The 26,581-nt window shown below is 46.1% G+C and overlaps 1 protein-coding gene across 8 annotated transcripts in view; it reads right to left on the reverse strand.

Annotated features, from left to right (window-relative positions):
- Positions 1-10,303: 10,303 nt before the first annotated feature.
- asic1b (acid sensing ion channel subunit 1b) overlaps positions 10,304-26,581 on the reverse strand; it is a 175,572-nt gene continuing 159,294 nt past the window's right edge. For 4 of the 8 annotated variants that reach the window (XM_088633760.1, XM_088633761.1, XM_088633756.1 and 1 more), the window contains 8 exons: positions 26,111-26,238; positions 24,166-24,316; positions 21,925-21,981; positions 21,480-21,633; positions 19,228-19,319; positions 17,857-17,936; positions 15,142-15,261; positions 10,304-14,412 (listed from right to left, as the gene is read on the reverse strand). In XM_088633760.1, coding sequence (XP_088489886.1) covers positions 14,317-14,412; positions 15,142-15,261; positions 17,857-17,936; positions 19,228-19,319; positions 21,480-21,633; positions 21,925-21,981; positions 24,166-24,316; positions 26,111-26,238 — 878 coding nt within the window. In that variant the 3' untranslated portion in view covers positions 10,304-14,316. The remainder of the gene's footprint in view (positions 14,413-15,141; positions 15,262-17,856; positions 17,937-19,227; positions 19,320-21,479; positions 21,634-21,924; positions 21,982-24,165; positions 24,317-26,110; positions 26,239-26,581) is intronic. The other 4 variants (XM_088633763.1, XM_088633757.1, XM_088633759.1 and 1 more) reach the window with 2 other exon arrangements.

Consider the following 26,581-nt stretch of genomic DNA (forward strand, 5'->3'; position numbering starts at 1 on the left):
ACAGCTTTACTGTTTGATTTCACAGTCCTACGTAACAGAACGGCTTTAAAGAGCCAAGCAGACGACGAGTGCTGAGCTTCTCTTCCTCCGACAGCCCATTTGCAGGGGCTGCGAAGTTTCACTTGGTTGCTTGCCTCCCATTAGCCTCATGCAGAGCAGAATTGGGCATCCTTCTAACACGTTGAGAGCCGTCTTCACCGGCAGATGTCGGGGAAAAAAAGAACCTTCTCTCATCCTAGGAGGATAATTATCCTGAAACAATGCATCACAGCTGACATGTCCTCCACGCCTCCCTTTTCCTCTTCATCCTGAAGAAGTGCTTTCTGTCAGTCCTAACAAGGGTGACCTCATATCTCATCGCGTTTGTCAGAGCCAATTTAAGTGCAGACGGGAGAGGGGCAATGTCGGAGCCGTCAGGAGAGGAGATGCTCTCTGCTAACCACTATCTGTTCAGCAACCCGGCCCACCTCTCCTGCCTCGCCGGTCAAAGGTCCCACTGCTAGGAGAACTCAATCGTGACAGGTGGGGGAATGGAAAAGCGAAGTTCGCAGATCGATCTGCGGGAGAGTACCGGTCTGCTCTGTGAGCTTGCCAGCTGGGCCAGGGAGCAGATGAGTAGCTCCGCTCACGGAAAAGATGACATTGTTCCTCCCTGTCCGATTTGCATCACACACAGCCGAACGGCATTTGCGCGTTCCTCCAGATGGGAAATGCATTCTGGAATCGGGGGTTTAGGATACACCCACTACCAGGATGTCCCCTCTATGTGACGGTCTCAAATGGGCATACTGCAATGTTTTTAAATTGCATAAGAAAATCTAAAACTACGTTTGGATGATTTTTTTTAAGGCACAGTGTTAATTACCCAGCTGCGAGGACGTGGCACCTGCCTTTTTCACTGTGTCAGAATGTCGATCTCCTTTGCATTCAGCCTGTCAGTCTGTCTGTCTCAGCCAATGTCAATCAGAACCCCCCCCCCCACTCACAAACAAACTTCCCCTTTCGGCTTATTGATTCCTTGATCTCTGGCGTGCTTCCTTGGCTGCTCTGTGCTCCTGTCTAGCTTTCTGAAAAGTTCATCTCCGATTTAATACACTAATCACATCGAGCTAATTGAATAATACTTGTAGCTGGGCCACAGGCTAATGGAATTGTGTTTGCTCGCGTTTGTGGTGCACAAGCTAAAGTCCTGTATTATATTACTGAAGTTTTTTTTTTCCAGAAAAGGTCCCTGTTTTTGTTAAAATGATAGGTGTCTTTATAAGTCTGCAGTAAGTCGGAGCCCTTCAGAGATAGAGAGATGAAATGTTGTCCCATCCTTCATTACAATCTCCTATAACAGCACATGTTACAGATGATATGGATGACTAAATCCTTTTTTTAAACATGAGGGCCAATTGGGTTTATGTTGTTGGAGCACGGCAGCTTTCGAAAAAGTCCCTGCAGCTCTGCTGACACAATCCTGTCATTCCTGTGAGAAAACAATTCTGAAGGATACACAAACAGGCCCTGTGGATTTCAGAGCCTGAGACCTGCCATGTCAGATGTCAAGGTTTGCTGTGAAAAGACAGACACATGGTCCCCAGTGAATCCACAGTGAAGGATATTTGCAGCAGTTGCTGGCCCAGTTGCACAAAACAAAGCAAGAACATTTTATATATTTCACTTAAGGGGTCCTTGACTCTGTGTTGCACAGGGTAGCAGAAGGACACTGAATCCAATATCCCAGTTAAGAGGAAATACATAATATTCAAGGGGTTTAATACTTTGATTGGGTGGCACAGTGGCACTGTGGTTAATGTTGCTGCTTCTCTGGGGCCCTGAGCTGAATTCTGGACCTGGGGTGCTATCTGTGAGGAGTCTGCATGCGTTTGGCCTTTGTGAGTGTGTCCCCTCCAGGGTATGTTCTGCTTGTGCTTCTTGAATGCTAGGATAGGCTCCATCCCCCAACCCTGTACCTGGATGGGAAGAAGTGGTTAGAAAATGGGTGGATGGAATACTTAAGTCTTCTATGTAGGAAAGCGAACGCTGCCGATTCTTTTTATAAGAAAATGCAGTGACTCTCCTATGCCTGGGATAGGGTGCTTTAGAATATCACATAGGGCCTCTACCGATGTCAGGAGCAAATAAAGACTTACACAGAACAGGATTTCTGTGATGGATGACAGGGCTCATTTTACCGTTGTACTTCCTAGGAAACAGCTTGAAAACGGTGCAATTAATCACTTTCTCTACAACCAAGATTTTCCTGCTCTGAGATTCATCACGGAGGAGGAGGAGGCTCTGTCTGAAGTCCCTCCCCACCCCAACACCCCCGCTCCTTATCTCCCCTGCCTTTGCGGGCTGATATCTGCTCACATGCTGTCACCAGGAAGGAAGGCAGGCGAGGAGACACAAATTAATTTGAAGCTGGAAACTCTTGTCCTTCCCATTAGCCAAGCTTCTTAAGATGGGAGCATTTCGTGGTTCAGTCTTGGAAGAGGGCCCTTCCACAACTACCCCCCCCCCCCATGACTAAAATCTACGTCCTCTAAAGAACACCATTTGTCTCCTCCTTACCCTCTCTTTTCCTCTTTCTCTCACGCAGCTGGGGCAAGATCTGAAGAGTGGTTCGGCTTGCAGAATACAGGCTAGATCACATTAAATCACCACACGTCTGGCTGTGTGCCCCTACACCCCCGCCCCCATAGAAACAGGGATGTCAGATGGAAAAGTGAAACCGTTGTCCCAGCGGGACTGTCTTGAAGGTAACTGAAAGCAGTAAGAAAATATTAAAGAAAACGCTTTCTCAGTTCACTCCTGTTCCGTCTGACATTTCACCGGGAGGCGCTAACAGTGTTAAAACTGACGGGTGACACTCGATGGCGGCTCTCGAAGTGCCTCGCTCATAACTCACGCAGCGTTGTCAGCAGCACTCCCAGACGCAGTCTTTTCTGCTGTTTTTGTGCCGATAAGGCCGGGTGCCTCTGACAATTTACAGTAAAACAATGCTGCTCTTTGGAAAACACTCCATGGGCGAACTGCACAGTGCCGTATGGATCTGAAGGCTCTTGTGTGGGTGGGGTTGATCTGACAGAAGCACTCTGGTGGTTTCTCGTGTTGGTACCAGTGCCCTGCTTCAGCAAACAGCTGTAACACGATTTGTCCCTCTATAGTGAAGCCTGGAGATGGGCACTGAAAGGTAATAATAATAATAATAATAATAATAATAATAATAATAATAATAATAATAATTGCTTACACTTATATAGCGGTTTTCTGGACACTCCACTCAAAGCGCTTTACAGGTAATGGGGACTCCCCTCCACCACCACCAGTGTACAGCCCCACCTGGATGATGCGACGGCAGCCATAGTGCGCCAGAACACTCACCACACACCAGCTATCAGTGGGGAGGAGAGCAGAGTAATGTAGCCAATTCATAGATGGGGATTATTAGGAGGCCATGATTGGTAAGGGCCAATGGGAAATTTGGCCAGGACGCCGGGGTTACACCCCTACTCTTTTCGAGAAACGCCCTGGGATAGGTCATCCCTCCCTTTTTCCCGCAGCTGGCACAGCCTGATGGCCATTTCCCTTGGGGCGCCCTGCCAACCTGGCAGTCCTCATGCTCCGCTCGCCACTCTACCCCCAGGGCGCCCACATGGAACGTTACCAAGACGCCTTACAAGGTGAAAAGGCAGCAGATCATTGCCTGTAAGTAACCTGATGTACCGCTCTAGTTCATGGCTCTGGCAAATCCTGGTCTGGACAGGTCCTTCCAAAGACACCAAGCCACGAGTGTTGCTCGATACAGGAGTGGGAGGATAGCAGGTCCGGCATAGCCACAGGAGGAAAGATGCTGTTGCCAAGGCGACAGTGATAGATGCCACTTCTGGTGCTCCTCCATCATGCAACCACCAGCCACCGAGACCAATGAGAACGTTAGGAGTGTTGCACCTTCCTGCATCCTTCCAAGCCACTAAATAATGAACTGCAGCCATTAAAACAAAGGTCTCCCCTGGCAACGCTCTAAACGGGGCCTGTCTTCTTCATCCTCTTTAATTAACTGAGACGAAGTGATTGCGGAGCAGAGCGGACCAGGAGTGGCGAGGGGGGAGCTCAAGCAGTGGGAGGGGGCTGTTGGGTGATAGATGGTGTTGGACCGGCGCTTCCACCTCATCAAAAGCAATCGAATGCTCAGTGGGAGTTAACAACAGGACTAACACTGAAGTGAGGTGTATACAAATCCAACAGGCAGATGTCCAATAACTTATTTTTATCACTGCTTTGTTATACGTGGGTTTTAATGCAGGTTGAGCAGATCAGGTGAAGTGGCCCCTCCTGTACAGAAGTCAGTCTGGTGTAGGAACAGAGATGTGGAGGATCCATTACAGCTGGGCTGTTTAGCTGGGAAGGGCCCAGTGGATGGCTTTTCATTTGTAACACAAAGAAGACCCTCACTCCCTTGAAGGAAAGGGAAAGGGGGGCACTTGTATTGATACTGTCCACTCTGGATTCGCAGGCAGCAGAGGCATCCATGCTAATAGGATGCTCATGTGCAACTAGGTTGAGTCAGCTCAACTTTCTAGACCCCTAGAGAACAGCGTATCTTTGCACGTGCAGGAACTGTGCCAGATTGCAAGGCAAAGTGATTGCAGCGAGCCTTCGGAGACAGAGAGGTTCACAGACATCAGTTGCAATGGTGATTTTCATACTGGATCTATTGATTTTATGGGATCTATGTTGCCCTATTGAATCTGTAGATTTGAGGTGGATCTGCTGGACTTAAATTATAACTGTGCAAGTCTGTCCACCCGAGGCAGCAGAAACACTGACACAGAAATGGAAAGGAAGTCTACCAGCAGGATCTGAAATGGCAGCATAATAGAGCTCATGTCTCATGTCTATTTTCTGTGGTGTAGCAGGTCAACTGAAGCTGGGCGGCTCATTTCATGCTCCCAAAGGGTACTTCCAAGCTACCCAATCCAATGCTGCTGAAGCTCATACCCTTTCTTTTGAGATGAAGTCAAGGATTCAAATTAGATTGTAGCAAGGATTGGTTCAGGAGAGTTTGTGAGAGGACCCAATACAATCCGGAAGCTGTACACAAGCATGACATTATCTGCATAGTTACTTTTCACAGCTCCTAGCTGTGCATGTAAGAACTTAACATATAAACCCCACCTGAAGCACAGGTGTAACACAGACCACCTCCTCTCTTCTCCTGAAAACAGCCCTGCGACTGGCACACCCCACTTCCAGTACTCATCTCTGTGAATAGGCAGCCGAAGTTCACAACTAACTCTTTCTAGCAGCTTCATTAAAAAGGCTGAACTCTGTCTTTCCCAATTGTCTATTACAAGAGCTAGACCTCAGGGCCCTAGTGGCTTTCTCTAATAGGGGAACATTAATCACGAGACGGTTTTATAGACCCTGATGTCATCATCAAGCTTTCTTTCCATTAGCGACAGAGGAGCTGCAGCAATCAATAATGGGGCGGAGGAGTTCATTTCTTTGTGTTTGTCATGATGCTGCACATTGCTGTGACTGATACATCCCCTCTCCACCGCCGTCTCTCAGTATTTCTTGCAATAGGGCAGTTGGTGAAGATAAGATGGCAATTCTTCTCCGAACTACATTTCCCAGAGAGCAATGAGAGAAAGGCCCCGCTGTCCTCATTCACCTGACCAATGGAAGACAATTGGGTGGGGTGGCAATTAAAAACAGGAAGCGGAGGCTTTCAGTTGGCCGTTGACCTCTGCTCTCTAGCTCTCTATGGAAATCCAAATAAGTTTCAAATTTCAAGAAGGAAAATGTACTAGAATCTAGCAAAAAAACAAGGAATTTGAGTTTTAAGGTGTCGGTAGTAAGTGAAAAGTACTACAGTAGCTGTCAGACCATCAGACTTAGGTGTGCTATATATACTATTGAAAGACTAGAGGTCCTTTGGAATTGTGTCTGTCTGTTTAGGAGACTGAAGCATACAGTATTACCAGTTATGTAAGAGCTCCTTCCTTACTGTGACTCAGTGTTCTTATGTGATAAATTCAGAGTATGGAACAGTTCTTTTGGCACAGCGAGTGTGCGTGTGTCCTGATGTCCTGAAGCAGCTTCCCTTCCTAACCCGAAAGACCAACAGTGTCCTGCATGCGGGATTCGGCAGGAGGAGAGTGAAGGATAAAAAGCTAGAGATGCAGAAGCACCAGGGCCCATGGAGGATGTTCAGCAGCCACCGCAGAGAGACTGAAGACCACAAAGCACTGCTTTCGCTATTGTGCTCTTCTGCAGTCAGAATCCTACAGAATGTGTCTTCCTTCTCTTCCACATCCTGGGATGACTTTCACCTCTTTATCTTTCATCCAGAGAACACACAATACATCGTGAGCTGAAGGAATTAAAAAAAAACCACTTGATCGAGAGATGTAATTTCAGTTGTAAAATGTAAAAATGTTAGAATGACATTACAAAAAAAAAGAGGAATTTTGCCAATGGTGCCTTTCAGTAACAGTTCAAATCAAGCTGGCCCAGGGAAGATGCAGACCTCCAGAGTCCCTGTGGTCTCCTGGTGCAATCCTTCTGTATGAGCTAGATATCTTTAGTCTTAAGGAGAGGAGGTTGCATCTTCAAGATCCCAAAAGTTTTTGAAAAATGCAGTTCAGTAAACACCCCCAACTTTTTCCACTTAGATGAATCTTACAAGACCCCAGAGAGATGTTGGTGAGCTCAGCTCCAAGGCCAGGTGGAATAGTAGGGGTTGTGCAGATTTCCCGAAAGACAACTCCACCATAGACCTTTGCCCCTGGCTGACATTGCTGGCAGTCATGATGCAGAAGAAGGCAGCTAGAATGATGTCACTGCTTTAGTGCTGTGCAAAACTATTTTTTTGCCGCTGCGATACAATGTGACAAAGGCTGTCACAGTTCCAAAGAGCCATCTCCACAGTTATTATTAATCACCTTAACAAGTGGTTGAAAATCATTTCAGTAGGAGCCTGAGGAGGCTGGTGTGTGCTATCTGTGATGAATGCCAGGCCTCTCTAATTGCATTAAGTGATTCAACAGGATAAAATCCAGCCTGACTGTGGTGAAAGACAAATCACACTCATCAGACGCAGTAGCAGCTGGGAACAGAAATGTATAGTGTAAGTGTGTGTGTGTGGAGGGGGGGGGGGGGTAAATTATATTTAATACCTTCACACTTGTGAATGCAGGGGAGTGGAGGGAAAAGATTGGTATTTCACACCCCAGATAAGCCAACAGAAAACTCAATTGTATTCTTCATCAGCAGATAAAGCCAAGTGCATGCAGAACTGGCTTAGATGGGTAAACTCATTTTGTTTATTGTTTCTCTTTTAAGATAAATATTTTGAAGTAAATGCCACCCATCAGCCTAGAATAAGCCTGTTGTTGCACCATGGTTCTATATTGTTGAAGGTTTCAGTATTCAGTTATGCAGTACAGAGGCACATCCTACAGAAATTGTAGAATATCAGAATATGCATGACTTATTCCACCATAACGGCTTCTCTGAACCCTTGCAGTGATGTCGCAAAGGTCTCTGTGGATTATACCCCATGGAGAGTTTTTATGAGGTCCTGGTGATGCAGTCACTCCACGCTAATCCCATATCGTTGCCTGTAATACTTATTGTTTTCAATGTCAAGGATGCCGCACGCCGGAATCAGATGCTGAAATAATAAAAGCGCTGTCAGAGCCGAGTTTGTTCTGGGACAGGAAGGACTCGGAAGTCGGCCCCGGTTCCGTCATGGCTGCATGAGTCTGGGCAGGCGTGCCTGTGGTTTGAAAGCCGGGCTCTGTGAAGAGGCAGCAGGGGCTCTAGATGGCCGGGCAGGACCAGAGCGCACAATCAAGGTGAAACGACTCCAGCTTCCCGCATTGGTAATTGCCAAGATAATAGCCTGCAGCCGTTGTCATGGCTGGTAATGTAAGATCCTGATTGAGCTCTCCTGTGGATATCTCCTATCCATCCTAATGTCATCCTTGGGTGGATCTGTAGCTAAAGCCTGCAGCTGCTCTGATTGCCCTCTCGGGAGTTGGGCTATGAAGAACGGGATGGCCGGTCTGTGGGTCTGTTCACCCCCCTTTCCCTCCCCCTGCTCCCCCTGTCCCCAGTTGAACTCCGGGTTACAGACTCTTGCCTCCAGAACAGCCAGTGCTCCCCGCCGGCCAAACAGCACCACCCCAAGTACAGGGCTCCTCAATCAACTTCCCCCTAGCTCTCACTCTCCGGCTCCCTGGCTAATGCATTTTTAATACTTGATTTCATTACTCACCCAAAAATAGATACAAGTCCACGCGCGTGACCCGGAATACCGATGAGCAGTGCGGGGACACGGGGGGGATGGACTCCGAAGCCGAAGGTTTCATCCGTCCCCGCTAACAGATTAACTGCAAGGAAGGAATTAAACTCCGGGAAGAATTGCAGCTGCTTTTTTTTTTTAACTTGTAGGCAGAAACAAAAATTTTTAAATTGAAAACCCAGAAAGGGAAAAAAAAAAGAAAATTATATTTTTACTCCGGGGCCATTTGCTCTTCTTTTTTTTTTTTGCAGGAGTGGAATTGATTCCATCTGCTTTTCCGGTCTCAGACATTCCCTCTCTGCGCTCTGTCCAGAAGTTTGCATTCTGTCTCGCAATTTGCTTCTGCAGGTCTGTTCCAGTTCTGTGTCACCCTGACACAACAGTCTCTTAAGGGAAAAAACAAAACAAAAGGTGGTGTTGAAAAGCTGAAAGGCTTTTCATGGTAGAAGCAGTAGATGTGAGGGAGAATGAAGGTGTGCGTCTCTGTGGCTTCTGCATGCAGAGCCTTTTACTAATTTGTTCCAAAGAGATTTTAGAGGTCTGTTAGTCCTAGCTACAGCCCCCATGAACAATCATGACATATGTCACTCTTTTCACGTCAGCCAACGTCCCATGGTGCCTACATACTGTCTCACATTCTGACCTGCAGAGCTCTGATTGTTACCAAAAGTGTAAAAGAATCTGTCCTGCCTCGCTTCCCCCTGGACAGCGTCATCGCAACAGTCTTCACCTTAAAAACAGAAACGGACGTCTTTTTCTTTCAACCAATGGCTTACAAATCAAAGTGCCACTAAGACAACCAATTAAAAAAAAAAAGGGAATGTGAAGATGTGAAGAACAACCCTTGTGTGAAAGAATGAAGGCAACTGCAGGGGACGGTAAGCAGGTGTTGATCGTGTTCCTTGCTGCAGGAGTGCTATGCAGCTAGATAGCTTTAGTCATAAGAAGAGGAGGTTATGCCTTCAAAATCCCAAAAAGTTTTGGAAATTGCAACCCAGTGGAGTTCCTCAGAATCAACAATGACAGAGAGACCCTAGAACATGAGGTGCTCAGAACCTAAGGAGGTGAGTAGCACTGGAATTAGTCAGTACTGGGATGGGAGGACTCCTAAGGAAAACGAAGTTGTTTTCCTGGTGTTGGTGGACGAGTAGGTGGCTCTCCTCCCCTCTGGACTATTTCCTGACCAATTCGCCAGTATGTTGACAAGAAACACCATGCTGGAGATGCTGTCCTTGTTGTAACAATGAATTGAGCTCCTAAGTTTCCCATGAGTATACTCATAAGAGTCCTGGCTAGTCCTAGTGGAATCTAGTCCTGGCTAGATTCCACTCTGGGCGTTTACAGCTTGGCCTCCTTACAGATGCCTATTAATTAAACTGGTACAGTAAACTCTCACGTCTCCACCTGACCTACTGTGTACGGGGGCTGCTGTTGCAGAATGAATGCCACATGTCACCCTGGTGGCGGCTGCACTGCAACGATAGATGAAGTGATTCCCTCCCCGGCTATGTGTAAAGCGCACTGGAATCCTTTGGGATGGAGAGCAAGATTTAAAAGCAATTGATTCCTCCTGTTTACAGCTTTAAATGCATTTCCATACAGGATCCACGTAGTGCCCTGTGGTGTGTGTTTCACTCTTCACACAAGGAGTCACTGGATGCCTGGGTCAAACTCAAAACAAAAAAGTTGTTGCTTTATTGAAGCTGAATTCATGGACTCCTGGGTGAGGTTCTTACATCAATGAGTTACTAACAACAGCTTAACAGGCGAGATGGGCCGAACGGCCTTCTCCCTTTCATGGTGTCATATTCCTCTGACGGCTCTTTGTGTCACATACAGTAGCACATAGCAACAGGTCACAGGAAAATCTTTACATTAACTTGCAAAACGCAGGGCAGTGTATATTGGATATTTGAAACACATTGCAGCAGATACAGTTCTTTAACTGCTACTTCCAACCTTAAAGATCATAAAAAAATAAAAGCAAAGACCAGACAGCTGTAGAATTACATGTTTTATTATATACTGTTTGGTAAATAGGACAGCCGATTATTTGCAAAGATGATGACGAGACTGTCAGGCGATATGTATCCATTGTAGAAAAAGAAAAGTTGTCCAATAATACAGGAATAATAAGAATAGTAATTGTATTAAGAATAGTAATGATAATCATGATAATCATAGGAAACTGAGTTATAATCCTAGTCATTTTAAATACATAGTTTATTACCTTACATACTTACTGGTGGTAATTTTGTGCTTTGATATGAGATCTGAGTAAATAACAGACAGAAGTGTATATGGTCCACCTCTTTGAAGTCTAGAAAAGTAGAGTATTTAAAATGGATAAGAGGAATTCATCTCATGAATGTAACACATAATTTGTTTTTTCCTCCCATGAATCGAGCACAGTAAAACAATCCAAAGTTCTGGGAACAGTCTGGCTAGTGTTGTGGTTATGGAGGCAGGATTAAAAAAATGTGTAACTGATTAAAGGCAGGGGCCGGACGACTTCTCCGTCAGTCATACCCATGCAGCTTCACCCATTGGAGAGATTTCTCAGGGAGGGAAGATGAACAAGGTGGAGTGGAGGAGTTCAGAAAAGGAGGGATCGAGAAGCATATTGGATACCGTGGGCGTTCCCAGTCCTAGTGCCAGAGGGCCAGTACTGGTTTTCCAGGTCTCATTAACCTGAAGATATGGGAGAATCTGTTCAACTTCTCCAGTTGTAACGATTATGAGTGCAACCAGTTCATTAAAAACTGAAGATGCACCAGCCCCTGAGGGCCAGAATTGGGGACCCAGGGACTGCAGTAGCAATTTCTCCCCACCACATTTCTTAAAACCTTCCCGAGACACCAACTCATCACTCACTTCCTCCTCTAACACCAACATTTTTACAGATTATTACAGTACTTCAATTCTCGTGTGCGCAATTAAATGAGTCATAAAGCAATTAACGCCCACTTTTTTTCTTTACTGATATAGAATCTCACTAACGCCCCTCATGCATAGAACAAGGACAGACTTTGAGGTCATAATCTGTTGTTTCCCTCAATAACAACCAGTGTCTGCATGCTTCACCCTGGCGATAAGTCTGCCTTTGCCCCGATTTGCCCCTTGTGAAGTCTTGAGTCTGCATTGCCATGTGGCAGAATGCAGATTGTTCCCCAATATATCTGTTGCTCATACTTTTTCACCCACTCAAACAGAGCTCCTTGTACTCAAGGATGATTGTTTCAAGGAGTGGCATTATTGTACAGTATTGACATGCAATGTGGCAACGAATGTCATTTTTCTTTAAAAAGAGCTATTAATTCTGAATCCAGCATGTATGCAGTCTGATGGCACCATCCACATCTCCTAACACCCAACAACGCCCCAAGACACCAGGACCCAGCTGAAGTCAGGATATTCACACTTGGTTTCCTTTCCCCTTCCGGATCCTCATCAGCCCTGACACATAAAGCCCCTCCCAGCCACGCAACACACACCCCCCTCAAACACAGCACTCCGCATTCTAGTAAACATTCTGTATAAAGTTGATCATTCGTTGTTGATCATGATTTATCAGTCTTATACACGGTATCCTCTGTGTATTGTATATGTGTTTTATCTTGTGTATTTTTTATTCATTGTTGTTGTCATTCTGTAAAGTGCTTTGAGAAGCTACCTTTAAAGGCGCTATATAAAATAAAGTTTATTATTATACTGAATCTTCTTTAAGTTTTGTCCCGATCTGCTGGTTTGGGAATCTGAATAAGAATAGGAGGAAGAACAAACTGGGAAGTCATGTCAAACTAAGCCGAAAAGTGTTGGTCTTTCGGCCCTGCCCCACAACAATCAGTTACAAGTCTTGCGTAAAGCAGATTCCATCCTAGGGGACCCTTCACATCATTTGTTTAATGAATTCCAGCTACCCCTCCCAGAACGCAAATCCAGATTGCCCAATCTAAAAACAAACAGGACTGAATTCTCATTTATACCTGTGGCCATAATTTCCAACAACAGATGATTCCCTTGTTCATGTTTATATGTATTGTCTGTGTGTTTTATTTATATTGCCTGCTGCTGCTGTAAAAATGAATTGCCCCTTGGGGATAATAAAGGCTCTCTCTTTCCCCTGCATGTGTCACTAAATTAATTCCATGAGCTGTTTTGCCCTGGTAGAATGCCTCCCGCTTAACTATGCAGTTCTGTCTGATTTGTCTTGTGGTGACCTGCCTTGCGTGCTGAGGACTACAAACAGCCACATTTGCTACTAATGGTCTCAGATTCTCCTGTGGTCCTCCTTAAGCACTCACTGTGCACATCGTACACACATGTGTTTGACAAGTGTGAAAGCAAGGCTTGCTTAGAAGACTTATCATCTTAGAAGCTAAGCCAGGCTGGGCCTAGAGAGAGCTGGGACACTTGGAGGCGTCTGTTGAAAAACAGGTTGCTGCCGGTAAGTATAATTGGAGTACCTGTTGGTCTCACTCTTCCTGCAAGTCCAGAAATTCCCATACTAATGCCCTGCAGTCTTCAAAGATCTCTCAAGGGAAAAAGGGGTGCTTCTCTACGGTGTTCGGGTTCTGGCTAAATTCAAATCCGATTTCTCCAGTCTAGCCCACCTTTTTTACCCTGTTTGGTTGGAAAAGCCGAGCAAGATGATGCTGAAATTCTGTGCAAAATCCCTCCAATCTGTAAAAGATGCCTTCCACATGAAAAGCACAATTTAAAAGCAAGGTATCATCTTTAGTGTTGTCTAAATCTGGTGTTTCTACCATGAACATACCTGCATGTATATTGCTACAGCAGAGCCTATTAACAACGAGTGAAAGTGAGCTGCTCTTACAATCCTTCCATGTGTCTTCTTCCTTCCTGTGTGCAGTTCACTAGTTCATAAGGGAGATCGATACCCTGCTCGACTGGCCCTGGTTCCTAATCTGGGAACAATTTCCTTCTGTACACAAAAGCCCTGGTGTAACACGCCAGTCAGCAGTATCTTTCAGAAGGTGACTGCAGATCAATGGAGGGGAAGAAATTACATTTTTCCTGTTTCGTGCAGCGAACCCCTTAAATCGATGCTGCATACATCACACGTTACATTGAATCTGGCTCCTGCTAAAGACCCTGGGTCTGTATCTGCACACGGTGATCCCTCATTGCAATATAATCTGCCCCAGCTTTCAGTTAACAAGCAAACACAACCTCTGAGACTCAACTCCCTCAATACCCAGTTTGTAAACTCAGCGACGCCAGTACCATCCCCAAAACACACACACACCCTCCAAAATAAAGAAACTTCACACCAACACATTTTAAAAGCTAACACACAGTGGGAAGAAGACATGCAGAAATGAAGACACACATGCACTACATGAGACAGAGACCTGCATGAAAGAATGACTCGTTTTTCACAGGTGCAAGAGCAGCATGAAAACATTTGCAATCACTCAAACCTTCTACCTGTGCACACGGATGATCGACTACACCCCACCCAGCCCCCCAAGTGATGTAAGGCCCCACCCCCCCCCAAGTAAAGATACCCCTACATGTTATTTTTCTGTTTCTTAAAACTAGAAAGATACATTCTCCTGGAAATGCACTGTGTCTGCAGTCCTGAAAAGACTCCAGCAGTTGACATGTCGCTACAGTAATGGTGGAGAAGCACTAGAATTTCTAAAGATGGACGAGTCTGGTGGGAACAGTTCAGGGCTGTTCAATGGAAATCCTCCCGGCTTGTAAAATGGAATTTACTGTTGCCAAAAAGAAGGCCTCTCTCCAGGCTTTAGCTTGGAAAGCTATTTTTAAGGAGTCTTAAAAGAGTTCCTCTCTGCAATTAACCTTGATTTCCACGATTTCCCCTTATGCTAATGTATATTTGCTTCCATGGTGTATTTGTCCATTGACCCTTGCGCATTGTCTTTGTGTCTGATTTTGTATTCCATTATGGAGCAAAAGGCCGTTGGACACCTTGAGACTTTGGTAATTCTCGGAGGGCTCCGCCTCCCTGCCCCTTTCCAATTGGCTCAACAAGTGAAATCCTCGAAGTTGCCCCGCCCTGGGTGATGAGGTAGCAAGTTGCCGGGATACGATGGAGGGGGGCGGGTGCTCTCACAGGGGGCCTGCAGGACAGAGAGCAGAGAGAAACCCTACCGTCAGTAAGAAAACAGCCCAACAGCCCCAGAGCTATAACAGGACCGCACTGGCCTCATTAATCCTGAAAAGGAAGAACACACACACTATCTCTTAAACTATCTCTGATAAAAATAATGGATTCTCATTCTTCTGCTGCCGAGAATCTCATTGTCTTACACAGTCATGCTCTGCAATACCAACAAGACTGCTGCCTTCTCAATCTCTGCACCTCCCCCCTGCCTTTTCCTATGAAATGAGACTACTACCTTCTATCTCCAGTTCTGTCTCAGACTTTCATATGACACAGCCTTCCTATTTTCTCATAAATAACTCTCCTGTACTCTCTGTCTTCCTCGCTGTCAGGCTAGCTGATGCAACACAGATCTGCTTTTTTCCCTCATTTAATGCTCCGTTCTGTTCTCTTCCACACTCTGGCTCTTTAGCATTTTATAAGGTTACAGTCTGTTCTCTTCATCTCTCACTGTCATTCTCCAGCTCTCCGGTATGACACGCATGGCTTTTGTTAGGCTTCTTCAGCAATACAATGCAAGACTGCCTTCCTGCGATGTCACTAACAACCCCAGCGCTGGCACGCTCCCTCTCCCTTTGTCCTGTGTTCCTCGGGGCTGCTGGCGGTGCGATGGGGCAGGGGGCAGGGGGCAGGGGGAGGGGGCCGGGGGGGGGGGGGGTCAGGCTCCTTCAGAGCAGCACAATACCAAGTGATAGTTACTGACGTGACGTTTCACATCGTCCAGGCTCAGGACCACGCCCCCGTCGTTGTTGTTGCTGCGCTTGTGCTTTTTCCGAGAGCACCGGCACACTTTGTACTTCACCACCTGGGAAAAGCGGAGAGGAGCAACAGGAAGCAAAAATCAATCAATTATTCCGCCAAGGAGTTGTGCTCATGAGGGCGACAGAAGATGAGAAGCACCTCTCCTTGTCACTAAACAAGTGAAGAAATCGCCAGTTATTCCCCATTTCCTTTCTAATATGCAATTTTGTACCCAGCAGAATTGCACGCACTCACACACGCATCCTTCACGCTGTCACATTCATCTCCTGCTTGTTAGGAACGCAAATCCCCCATGGTAAACAGCACAGCCAGTCTCAGATGGTTCTGGCTGAAGAATCTGCTCCAAGAAAAAGGCTTTCGCCATGCATACTTGCAAATGCCCATTTCAGGGCTGGAGCCAGATAGGAGCAGCCTGGCACAGTGGAAGGCTACACCAGGGCCACTGGGAGGCCCGTGAACCAAAAGAAAACTGATCCCCCCACAACACAGGGAACACTCTGTGTCAGAGATGCAAGGGAGAAAATCCTTTTTGCTTCTTGTTGCTCGCGAAGCAAAATTGTACTGAAGCAGTCCTGGTCTAATCTGATGCTGCTATGTTAGGAGTAGCTCTGAGTCGAGCGCTCATCTGCTGAACGAGTTTTGCCGACACGTGTGTTTTACAAGTCACACGGAAGAGGGGACTGAAGTGCTTGACTGTCAGCTGTGAGGCCAGCATTGGTCACCATTTTTGTGGACCTTAACTTATCCACCCTGTTATCCTTAACGGTTGTCCACCCTGGTAAAGCACAGCAAAATGTGGCAAAGCAGACCTGAATCAGGGTATAATCATGGTGCAGCAGCAAGAAGCACTTCAAAAACATGATAACATAACCGTAAGAAACCATACTGGTGTTAGCATAGAAGTCAACTGTAAAATTGCTACAGATATGTCCGACAGTAAAAGGCACACTACTGTTATTAAGAGATACTAGTAATGGTAACAGCGTAACAACTCCTGAGAAAGCAGTGAGTCCAGGTTTTAGAGTTAGCAACAAGATCAGCAAGATCATAATTCTGAATTTATTTATCCAAAGGGAATTACATTTGCATCTATTCATACAGCTGGGCATTTTACTGAAGCAATCTGAGCAAAGCACAATCACAAAAGGGTACAACAGCTAGTTTCCCATTCAGGGTCCGAGTCCACAACTTAAGCATTCCTCCCAGATGCAAGGGGAGTTAAAAGATTCTGTCTCCAAGGGCTCTCCAGAATAGCGAACAGACACACTGCTGCCTGCGATGCTAATTTTGCTTCTATGGAGGATCTCAGTAAAAACGGCTATGGCTATGGCACTGTACAATTGATTCTGAATTAGGAAGATAACTGGGGTTTACAGTACGTGTCTTATCTGTGCGCTCGGGTCTGTGATAAAACCCAGCTTGACGATCATGATCAGCCACAATGTATCTCAGCGGGGGCACAGAGACAGCAGCACCACACCTGAGCAGTAAGGCTCACTTCACTATCAGATACACTGTTTCAAGAATGAGACAATCACACAAGGGTTTTGATTAATGATAACAACCAGACGGGAAGCTGGCAAGGAGATAAGCCTGAAGACTTTGCGCTGTGCAGCAAATTGTGATTTTGATAGGTAAGCCTCTCTTTTGATTTTCTTTTCTTTTTTTTTTAAAACACAGGCAGACTTTTGCAGGGTGAGTCCAGAGGACTAGAGGCCAAGTATTGATTCAGACAAAGAGACGAAGCCAATGTTCTCTGGCAAGGAACTGAACCACTCATCTTCAAACTGACAAGGTGGACCATTTTGGGGCAGATAAAAACAGAAACTGTGCTTCACGTGTCAGGCCAAGCACATGTGTGCTCTCCAGCACAAGCAAAGCAGCTGTTAAAAAGAGGATTTAATTAATAATAATAATCCCTTACACTTAAATAGCGCTTTTCTGGACACTCCACTCAGAGCGCTTTACAGGTAATGGGGACTCCCCTCCACCACCACCAGTGTGCAGGGCCACCGGCAGCCATAGTGCGCCAGAACGCTCACCACACACCAGCTCTCAGTGGGGAGGAGAGCAGAGTAATGAAGCCAGTTCAGAGATGGAGATTATTAGGAGGCCATGATTGGTAAAGGCCAGGGAGAAATTTGGCCAGGACGCCAGGGTAACACCCCTACTCTTTTTGAGAAACACCCCGGGATTTTTGATGACCACAAAGAGTCAGGACCTCGGTTTTACGTCTCATCTAAAGGACGGCGCCTTATTATAGTATAGTGTCCCCGTCACCATAATGGGGCATTAGGACCCACACAGACTGCAGGGTGAGCCCCCCTGCTGGCCCCACTATCACCTCTTCCAGCAGCAACCTTAGTTTTTCCCAGGAGGTCTCCCATCCAGGTACTGACCAGGTTCACACCTGCTGAGCTTCAGTGTGAGCTGCAGGGTGATATGGCTACAGCCATCTTGTTTCTTTCTCTTCTTGGCCATCTTGTTTCTCATTGACTTTTAAGAAACAAGACTTTTGTGGGAGCTACTGTAGGGCCAAGGCACCACTCAGCATCACTTAACCTGCCCTTGACCTGATCTGTACGTGGAAACGCTGCAGGGGAGTGCAGAGCAGCAGAGGAGCTGAAGTATGATATACCTCGTAAAGATAGTCGAAGAGCTCCAGGATGGTGAGGATGCTGGCGCCGATGAAGAGGCCCATCTGACCACCGATATCACCTGGCAAGGGGTATAGATAGACACTGGTTACACACAGGGATGGAGGAAAAAGCTTAAAATGCCACAGTGCATCCCAACTCAAATCTGAGCTCCACAACACAACAGTGTGAACAGTGCAGACAATACATCAGGACAGAACACCAAACACAGCAGTCAAAGGCCCACACTTCACTACACTGGCCAGCTGGACACCCTCACCCTGGCTATTGATCCAGGGAGCACAAACACTGGGGCTTATAGTTTATTATAGGAAGTTATAGCAAGATCTCTGGTTTCATCTAGGACCACAATAAATCAGATATATTTCACACAGGTTTTTTTTTTTTTAATTTGTGTGGCCATTTCAAAATTAAGGCCTGTGCTGAATCAGTGATAAAGCCTTCAGTGTTGTGTAATTGAGCTTTATTTTACAATTGACAGAGCCGTTACAGGCAGTGTTCCCCAAGGTGCTGTTAACACCCAGCCCAGGGACGTGGGCGTGTCTCTGCTTTCCCAGCATGATCACAGCTGGGGGGGTGACCCTTCTCCCCCTTCCCAGCAGCCTTGACGCCGTCCGACAAGACCTCCCCTCTCTTTAACCTGGACCCCAGTTCGCACTTGTACTTTCAAATCTTGCTCTGGCTTTAGAGGGAAGTGCCATTTACATGTTTGTATAAACAAATAAGCTTTTTCTTAACACTAAAGGGCTTGCCATTTAATTCGCTTCATTCGAAACAGTAAAACGCAGGTAAGAGATGCAGAGAACATTACACATTACTTTATTGGCACTTTCTAACTGATTTTTTCTTCCAAATGCTCTGGATTTATAAGGCCATTTCTGCAGGCGTAATAAAAATAAAAAAAGGTTCCAGCTCCTTTGAAGCTATTAGTGCTTGTCGTTAAGACTAACAAGGCAACACTGAAGATTAACCTTGAAGTGTCCAGCACCAAGAGAACAAGCCCCTGCAGTTTTTGTCTGTTATCATCTCAACGTGGAATTCCTTCCTCAATATGTTTCCCCCTTTAAGATCTGAGGAGATCGTTAACTTGCTGCTCAGCCGGACTAATGTTCATCGCAGTGGACACTGGAGAAGGAATGATTCAGGTGGTCTCCACCTGGGCTGGTTTTGTCATTGCTCTATGTTCATTAAAGGGATTGCTAGGGGCATGATCTGATCCTTGGCAATTTTCCTTTTCTGACCTCTGGGGCTCAGTCCTTTATTTTGAGTCCTTTGTCAGACAGATCAAGCTACGTCTCGCTTAAAAAAAAAGGCAGTTAGTAAAAGGTAAAAAAAAGTAAAAGCATTCTTACCCAGCAGTCCTGCCACCTCGTAGGCTTTCTTCTGCTCAATGGTCTCATAGTTCAGAGCCTCGAAAAAGATGTCAAGCACCAGGATGTTATCCCTGTCGGCACAGGAGGCAAACCAGTCAGCATTGATTCTGGGAGACCAGTGAAATACTTTATCATGTTAAATAAGCAAAGACCCACATTCTCAACACATCTTTTGCATAGCACCAAAGTGTCTTTCTAGTGTTCAGTTTAATTCAGGTGTGAGTGAAGGAAGGAACAGGACAACATCTCAAAGATGAGATACGAGCTCAGAGAGACCAGAACCACGTGAAAGTTCTTGGAGCTCTAACTCAACTGGACCCAGGGAGACTCTTCTGACCTTGTCCTGCTTCGCCAGGGTGACAAGTATGAAAATGAGGCACACAACCCCTTGGAACTGTGTGCTCTATAACAAAGGCACTCTGCGCCCTGTGTGTGTTGCTGTGAAATGTCCATCAGGCTGGGGGCTGGGTGTTTCTGAGACACAATAGGACACAAATAGGAAGTGCATAACAGATGGAAAATTAACTAGGTGGCATAGGATGGTTACTCCAGGGCTTAATGACACCCCAGGCAACCAGTTTTATAGTCATGACAGCTCTAGAGGGAAGGGGGTCCTTCCTTTATCTTAAAACACAGAGCTGGGCTCTGGAGGCAGGCTGTAAATTTCATCCGGCCACACCAAGAGGACAGCCCAAGGATACTCCCTTTGCCAGCACTTTATTCCTGGAATATAAAACCTGCCCAAGGACAGCCTGTTGTCTCATCCCTCTGGAGGTGGAACGGGCCCATACTTATCAGGGCTTTTTACTACTGCAACCCAGGGACTCACAAAGAACATCCATCTCAACAGCTACACAGAGAGCCCTATCGTGATGTTTTAATGCTGACTTCAGGAATGGAATCCTGTCGTTCCCTGCGCTAGCACTTCTTTTCCAATAATCACTCCCACTGGCATCATAGCCAGCATCAATAGGATGCGATTATATACCAACACCTGTGGAAACAGCCAATGGTCTTGTCATTAAGAATATTCTTTATTTTAATCCTATCTGTGCAATTTAATTTTAATTTAATGTGCTGAATACTGACAGACTTTAAAGTTCTTAAACCTTTTACTCAGATTTTATAATAGTTTCCATTTCATGTAAGAGACAAAATTGCTTTGATCCTCTTTCCTCGCACTAGTCACACTCTAATTCTCATGCATATATACAGGCTATAATATTTATCTACGTAGAGGAAAACTGCAGCCCTACCGGAGGTTTGAATAATTGAAGATTCACAGAACCGGAAAAATCGTTTCTGTGTTTTGCCATCATCATTTTCCTCCTGTGCTCCGTGCACCAGCACTCAGGTATACAGTATACTTGAGAAAACAAGTTGACAGAAGGAAAGGGGTTCTGTCATGAGTGGCTGCAGTTAGGCACGTCCCAGAGTGCCACACTCTTCCCTGGACGGCTTCAGCTGTATTATGTTTGGGACTTCAGGGTGTTCCCCAATGTTTCTGGCCCTCCGGCGTATTATTTTAAGCTTTTTGCTGCCAGAATATGAAAGGCTTCAGTCTTCCATTCAAACCCCACACGCTGCTCTGTGTACAGCCTGCCCTAAGCTGACTTTAAGACAGTGCTTTGCTGTAAAGGCCATTGAAGACACTGTGTACCACCAGACAGTGGCAAAACAGCACAAGTTATTTTTTGTACTAACGGTAAATAACTACTCCAGGGCGGTCATTTGAAACAGCTCCACACAGTGCCATGACCTCATTTTTTTATCGGTGCACCCCGCACAACTGCTGTTCTATTTGCCCAATTAGGCTGAAGTCAAGGAGCCAAATTCCCTTTTGACTTCTTCAATTTCCCGGTTTGTGCGGGGATGCTCTCTTCAAGCTCTTTTCTCTCTGTCAAACACAAGGAACCCTCACTGCACGCTTCAACTATGAGATTCATCCACCTCGCACACGAGCCAAGTGTGCTGCCGCGCCCAGCTCCAGGTCTCCGAAGATCTTGACGAGCAAGGCAAATCGAGAAACTGTGAGCGCAGCTGTGCGCTGCAATGGCAGTGAATCTGCTGGCGCTCTCTGAGCCTCTGTACCGCATCTGTCAGCCCATGCCCATACAGAGCTATTTGATGTGAGTTCTGTTTCGGGGTTTTTTTATCATTCCCCCCCACCCAATCCGGGAGATTAAAGCAGGCCAGAGAATGAGATGGCGGCATAGCCCGCGGTAACGTACGCGATGTACTGCTCCGATTTGTTGAACTTCTTGGCCAGGTATTTTGCCGAGGCCTTGCTGGGGATCTTGACGAAGGACAGCTCCTTGCCGTAGCGTGTGGTGTTGCAGGGCGTCTCGCACACGCAGTAGTTGTTGTCCTTCTCCACCAGGAAGTCTATGGGGAGAGGCGAAACGTAGAGAGACTGTGACTCGTGACGGGATCTATGACTACCTGTCTGCACTGTGACTCTTCCCTGTTGCTAAAAAACGTTGAAACTTAACACAGTATGTGGAGCTGCAGGCTTGTGTGAAGTACTGAAACAGGAGTATTGGTCCACCAATGCTTAAGTAAACTAGGCTCTGCAGTGCCATGCAGTAAATTCCCGCGGTAGAATTATTTAAACATGCCAAGGAACATGCAAACCAGTTTCTTGAATTAGGTCGGCAGGTCTTTTGGAGCTCTTACCAAGAGCAGGGTCAGCGCACTCCTTGTACTGTTCCGGAGTGCAATAGGGAGCATCCCCTATGGACAGAAAGAGGGATTAGCCATCGCAGAGTGCTGTTAAATATGTATTCATAACCTATATGTTCACTGATCAAAATACAAGTAAGTGAAATGCACAGGCGCAGGAGTTAGACTGGCACACACAGCTTGTCCCCAAGGCCTGCTCTCAGCAACACTCCCAGCCCTAAAGTCACAAAGCGTCTCCCCCAACAGAGGTCAGTCCTGCTATGTCAAAGGGCCGGATTCCCATCAGCTACAACTAAAGAGCTACAGTATTAGTGGTAACATCACAGTAACACAATTGCATTGTTGACAACCAATGCATGGTTGACGTAAGAACATAAGAAACGTTATAGACGAGAGGGTCTGTAACCATCGAGTCTGTGCAGTAGTAAAATTAATCTCAGCATTTCATCCAGCCAGCCTTCCTTGAAGGAAAGCAGAGTTTCAACCACACGGCTGTGTAGCTTGATCCAGACTCCTTCAGCCCTTCTCAGTGTTAAATTCACTTCCATATATAAATGTCACGAGGGGCATTTGATTTCCATCACTTGGCATGGCTATCTGCAGATCTCAGCCCTGCTAAAAACTGGTGGAATGTGCAGGTCCATCACGCACACTATCACAAGTACTACAACTGGATGAATAAAGGCCAACCTGTTTAGAGCTGTAAATTGTTTGGAATATTGTGAAACACATGTAATGTCCCGTTCAAGCCACTGAAATGTGGCCTTAGTTTCCTAATATTTCGGCCAGTGATTGTGTATTTAAGCAGCAGGCTCCAAATGTATTCATACCTACGGTACGATGCCGTGTTATAACTGAAAACATTTAGCAAAAAATAATGCAGATTTACATTCAGAATTTGTTGCATAAAGAAAGAAATGTAAGACTGTATGAATTGTAGTGGACATCATCAAAATAAAACACATTTTATCACTAAGGAAGCTGCTTGCAGTCTGACGTCAATCGTTGTATCTTCCTCTGCCTTTGCTGATCTTCGTTTGTGCCGACTGTATGCACTGAGTCCCACCATGTGGCAAAGATTGTCCTGAGAAGGGTCCTTCATGCCCTGTACACTTCACTATCTTCTAATAGCCTTTATTCAAAGTATGATGTGGAAAACAGAGTAACGGATGATCAGGGGTTGCAGGAACCACTGTCAGTGTCACTGCCTCACTAACTGCCTAATACTTCCTAACAGGACACGCTGCGGCTCAGTCGGTATTGACCCCAGGCACAGCGCTCTATCCCACCTCAGTGCCTGGCTGATTTACAGCCCTGCCAGCTGGGATCTCTCCGCCTCTCTGTCAGCGTCCGGCCGCCTGAGAAGGGGGAGCAATGGACAAGGGAGTCGATAACTGGCCTCACTGCCCGGGTGATGGCTCTGTTGCCCCTGTAACGCCCCAGAACAGCCGTCACCAGCCCACTGGGTTCAGTTCCTTGTTTATTACGCAAGGCGCCCTTAGAAAGGCCGGACGGCGTGAAGTTTGGATTGTTTAAAATTCCATGATTGTGTTTGATCTGAACCATTTTGCTTGCTCTCCTAGGATGTCATTTCGCCATTGCACACCATTGTGAAAGAGGACTGTATAGAGATTGGTATCCCTCTTTTTTCCAGCTTAGAAATCTTTTATGAAAATGGAGTTCATGTGGCTTGGATGCAAATCATTTAGTGTTGCACTACCTTCTGAAACCAATATGGCCAGACATTTGCTAAGCCCAGTCCGTGTGCGTCTCTGGGGTCACAGGAAGAGCTCCCAGTGTCTGTGTGACTCTGGAGTCACAGGAAGAGCTCCCAGTGTCTGTGTGACTCTGGAGTCACAGGAAGAGCTCCCAGTGTCTGTGTGACTCTGGAGTCACAGGAGGAGCTCCCAGTGTCTGTGGGCTCACAGGAAGAGCACACAGTCCCTGTGCATCTCTGGGATCACAGGAAGAGCTCCCAGTGTCGGTGCATCTCTGGGGTCACAGGAAGAGCTCCCAGTGTCTGTGCTCCTCTGGGATCACAGGAAGAGGTCCCAGTGTCTGTGCGTCTCTGGGATCACTGGGAGAGCGCTCAGGCTCTTTGCCCTTTTGGGATACACAAAGAACTCTCAATCTCTGGGCATGTCTGGGATCACAGGCAGAGCAGTGCCTGTGTTCCAGTCTCCCTCAGAGGCAAAAGTCTTGAGCATTGTCCTTCTCACTCCGATCAGCATTTACCTGGCATGTGGACCATCCGGCAGTTGCAGTTCTCCACGAGGTAACGCGTCTCGCAGTCGATGCGGCACGCCGTGATGCTGTACGTGTCGAAGAAGTCTGAGTCCATGGGGGTGGCCTTGCAGTCCCCCCAGGGCTGAGGCAAGTACACCAGCTGAGAACATGTGCACACAGGTCAGAGGTCAAGGCCAATGCAAAAGAACAGAATTCCCATCAGTAGTGTCAACTTCCAATGTTGTAAGGTTCCAGGGTACTTGAGTAACAATTTTGGCTGAATATCTCGATTCATTTAATAATACAGTAGGCTGAACTGCACTTTATATGTACATCATATTAATTTAATATTTAAAACCAGGGTTCTAGAGTCTAGTCCCCCAAGACTGTTTTACTACAGACTGATTTGAATTTTAACCTGCAGAGACCTGGGAAAAAGGTAGCTCACTTCAGCCATGAATTAGTTAATTCAAACTTGATTACTTTTTCAGGCTGTTGGGACTTCACAGGCTCCTAGGCCTGAAACTTATCCAGCTTCTATAATGTTGACTAAGAGACTGCCTTAGATGAAGTTAATGGCCCTGTAGTTCTGAAATATTTCCAGACAGCAGGCTTGATGAAAAATTGAAAGAAATATTTTTGGTCAAGGATGCAATACCAGTGTTCATACTGGGGTCATGAACCCGTAACTCATAACCGATTCAAAGCAAACTGGGTGCTGCTCCTATTTGCCTGCACAGGCAAAATACCATCCACTCCAACTAAAAACAACTTCATTCCTTGTTGGATATAGATTTGAACTTTGCAGCTAGGCAATAATTTATTTTCTTGCTTTCTCCTCTGTGTCTGTTATTCTGCAGAAACTAATCATGTTAATTCTGGAAAAAAAAAACCTCTTTAATGAGAGGGGGAGGAGAGGCAGGCAATGTGGCTCATTCGGTGGCCTTACAAAAGAGAGAAAGGAGCACACTTCCACAGTGCCTGGCAGATCAAAAGGTTCCACTACAATTACCTGGAGACACAAAGAGATCCCTGCCTTGCCTAATAGCTTTAAGAGAAGGCTTTCTCTCAGCTGTAACATCATTTATATTACAAGCCAGCCATTTCATTGCTCATTTATTCCAAGGAGCGCTTTATTGGTGGCAATGGCAAAAGCAGGATTGGAATGAATGTCATTAAATGAAAGTGGGGGCCCAAGTGTAGTACAGAGACAGACCATGCAGAAGGCTGGCAGTTCTAATCCTGCAAGCGTGCAGATTCCAGACCGTGAAGAGCACTGGAAAATATATGGCCCCTGTCCCATCCACAACACTCAAGAGATTAACGATTTTACCTTAGATCTATCTAATACATCTCTCACGTACCGTGCACAGATTGAAAGCATGCATTTTAATGTCAGCATCTCTTCTGAAAGTCTGTGCATGCTTCTAGTTTAAATTCATGTATGTCATTTGTGATATGGAAATGTGCGTCTCTTTCTCTCCATAGGAAAGTCAAAAATGCTGAGACTGGTGTTTACGATTTACTGAAAACTACTGCATAATCAAAGTGTATCACCCGCCCCCCCCAACTCCCTTGCTTTTCTATTCCATAAACCGGTGATCTGGGATTGTGAAGCAGTTGTGTTCAGGGACCAGTGGCAAACAAGCAGCCTTGAAGAGGAGCTGTTACAGCTGTAATGCAGTAGTAAGCAGTAAATGACCCATGGAGGTACAAAATCTGTGTCAGGACGTTTGGGCTTTGCACCATGTAGACAATCATGAAAAAGCATGATTTGTAAGCTGCGGGAACAGGTGCATTGTGGGAAAACTGGACTGGAACTATTTTTGGAGGGGATGAGTGTTTTTCTGCATGGCTGGGCTCTGTAGAACCACATGTGTTTATGTGACTTTTCCCTGCCCTACCTAATTTCAGTTCCCCGTCCCCTATCCCCACCCTTCCTTCCTCTTCTTACCCGCTGTTCCTGACAGGAAACAAAAGTCTGGAAGCCCGGTGCTACCCCAAATCCCAGCTGGTCGATGAAAGGGGGCTCATCCTGACTGTGGATCTGCACTTTGATCCCGGCCTCGAAGGACGTCTCATCTAGGGACACAGCAACAACACAGGGCCACGTTAGATGGCTGACTTTCCTGCAGGGTGTGCAGCTTGGAAAGCTTGCAGCGATCCATGGAAAAGCTGGGAACAGGTGGGTGGGAATCCAAATATTGATTCACACACGGTGGTTTGGCAAATCATTAAGTGTGACTGGACTCATGTGTAGCACAGAGGATTTTAGCTAGAGGTGATACTACTGCCTTTTGTTCCAGTGTGTGGCCACGGAGATTCTGATTGTCCAGTTGCTGCTACCTGCTTATCACGAAACAGATATATACAAGACATGGGCTTCGTGAAACAAGGGATTTAGGAGCTTAATTATGGATGATTA

This window comes from Lepisosteus platostomus, chromosome 1 (assembly GCF_059453375.1).
Source record: "Lepisosteus platostomus isolate fLepPlt1 chromosome 1, fLepPlt1.hap1, whole genome shotgun sequence".
NCBI lineage: Eukaryota > Metazoa > Chordata > Actinopteri > Semionotiformes > Lepisosteidae > Lepisosteus > Lepisosteus platostomus.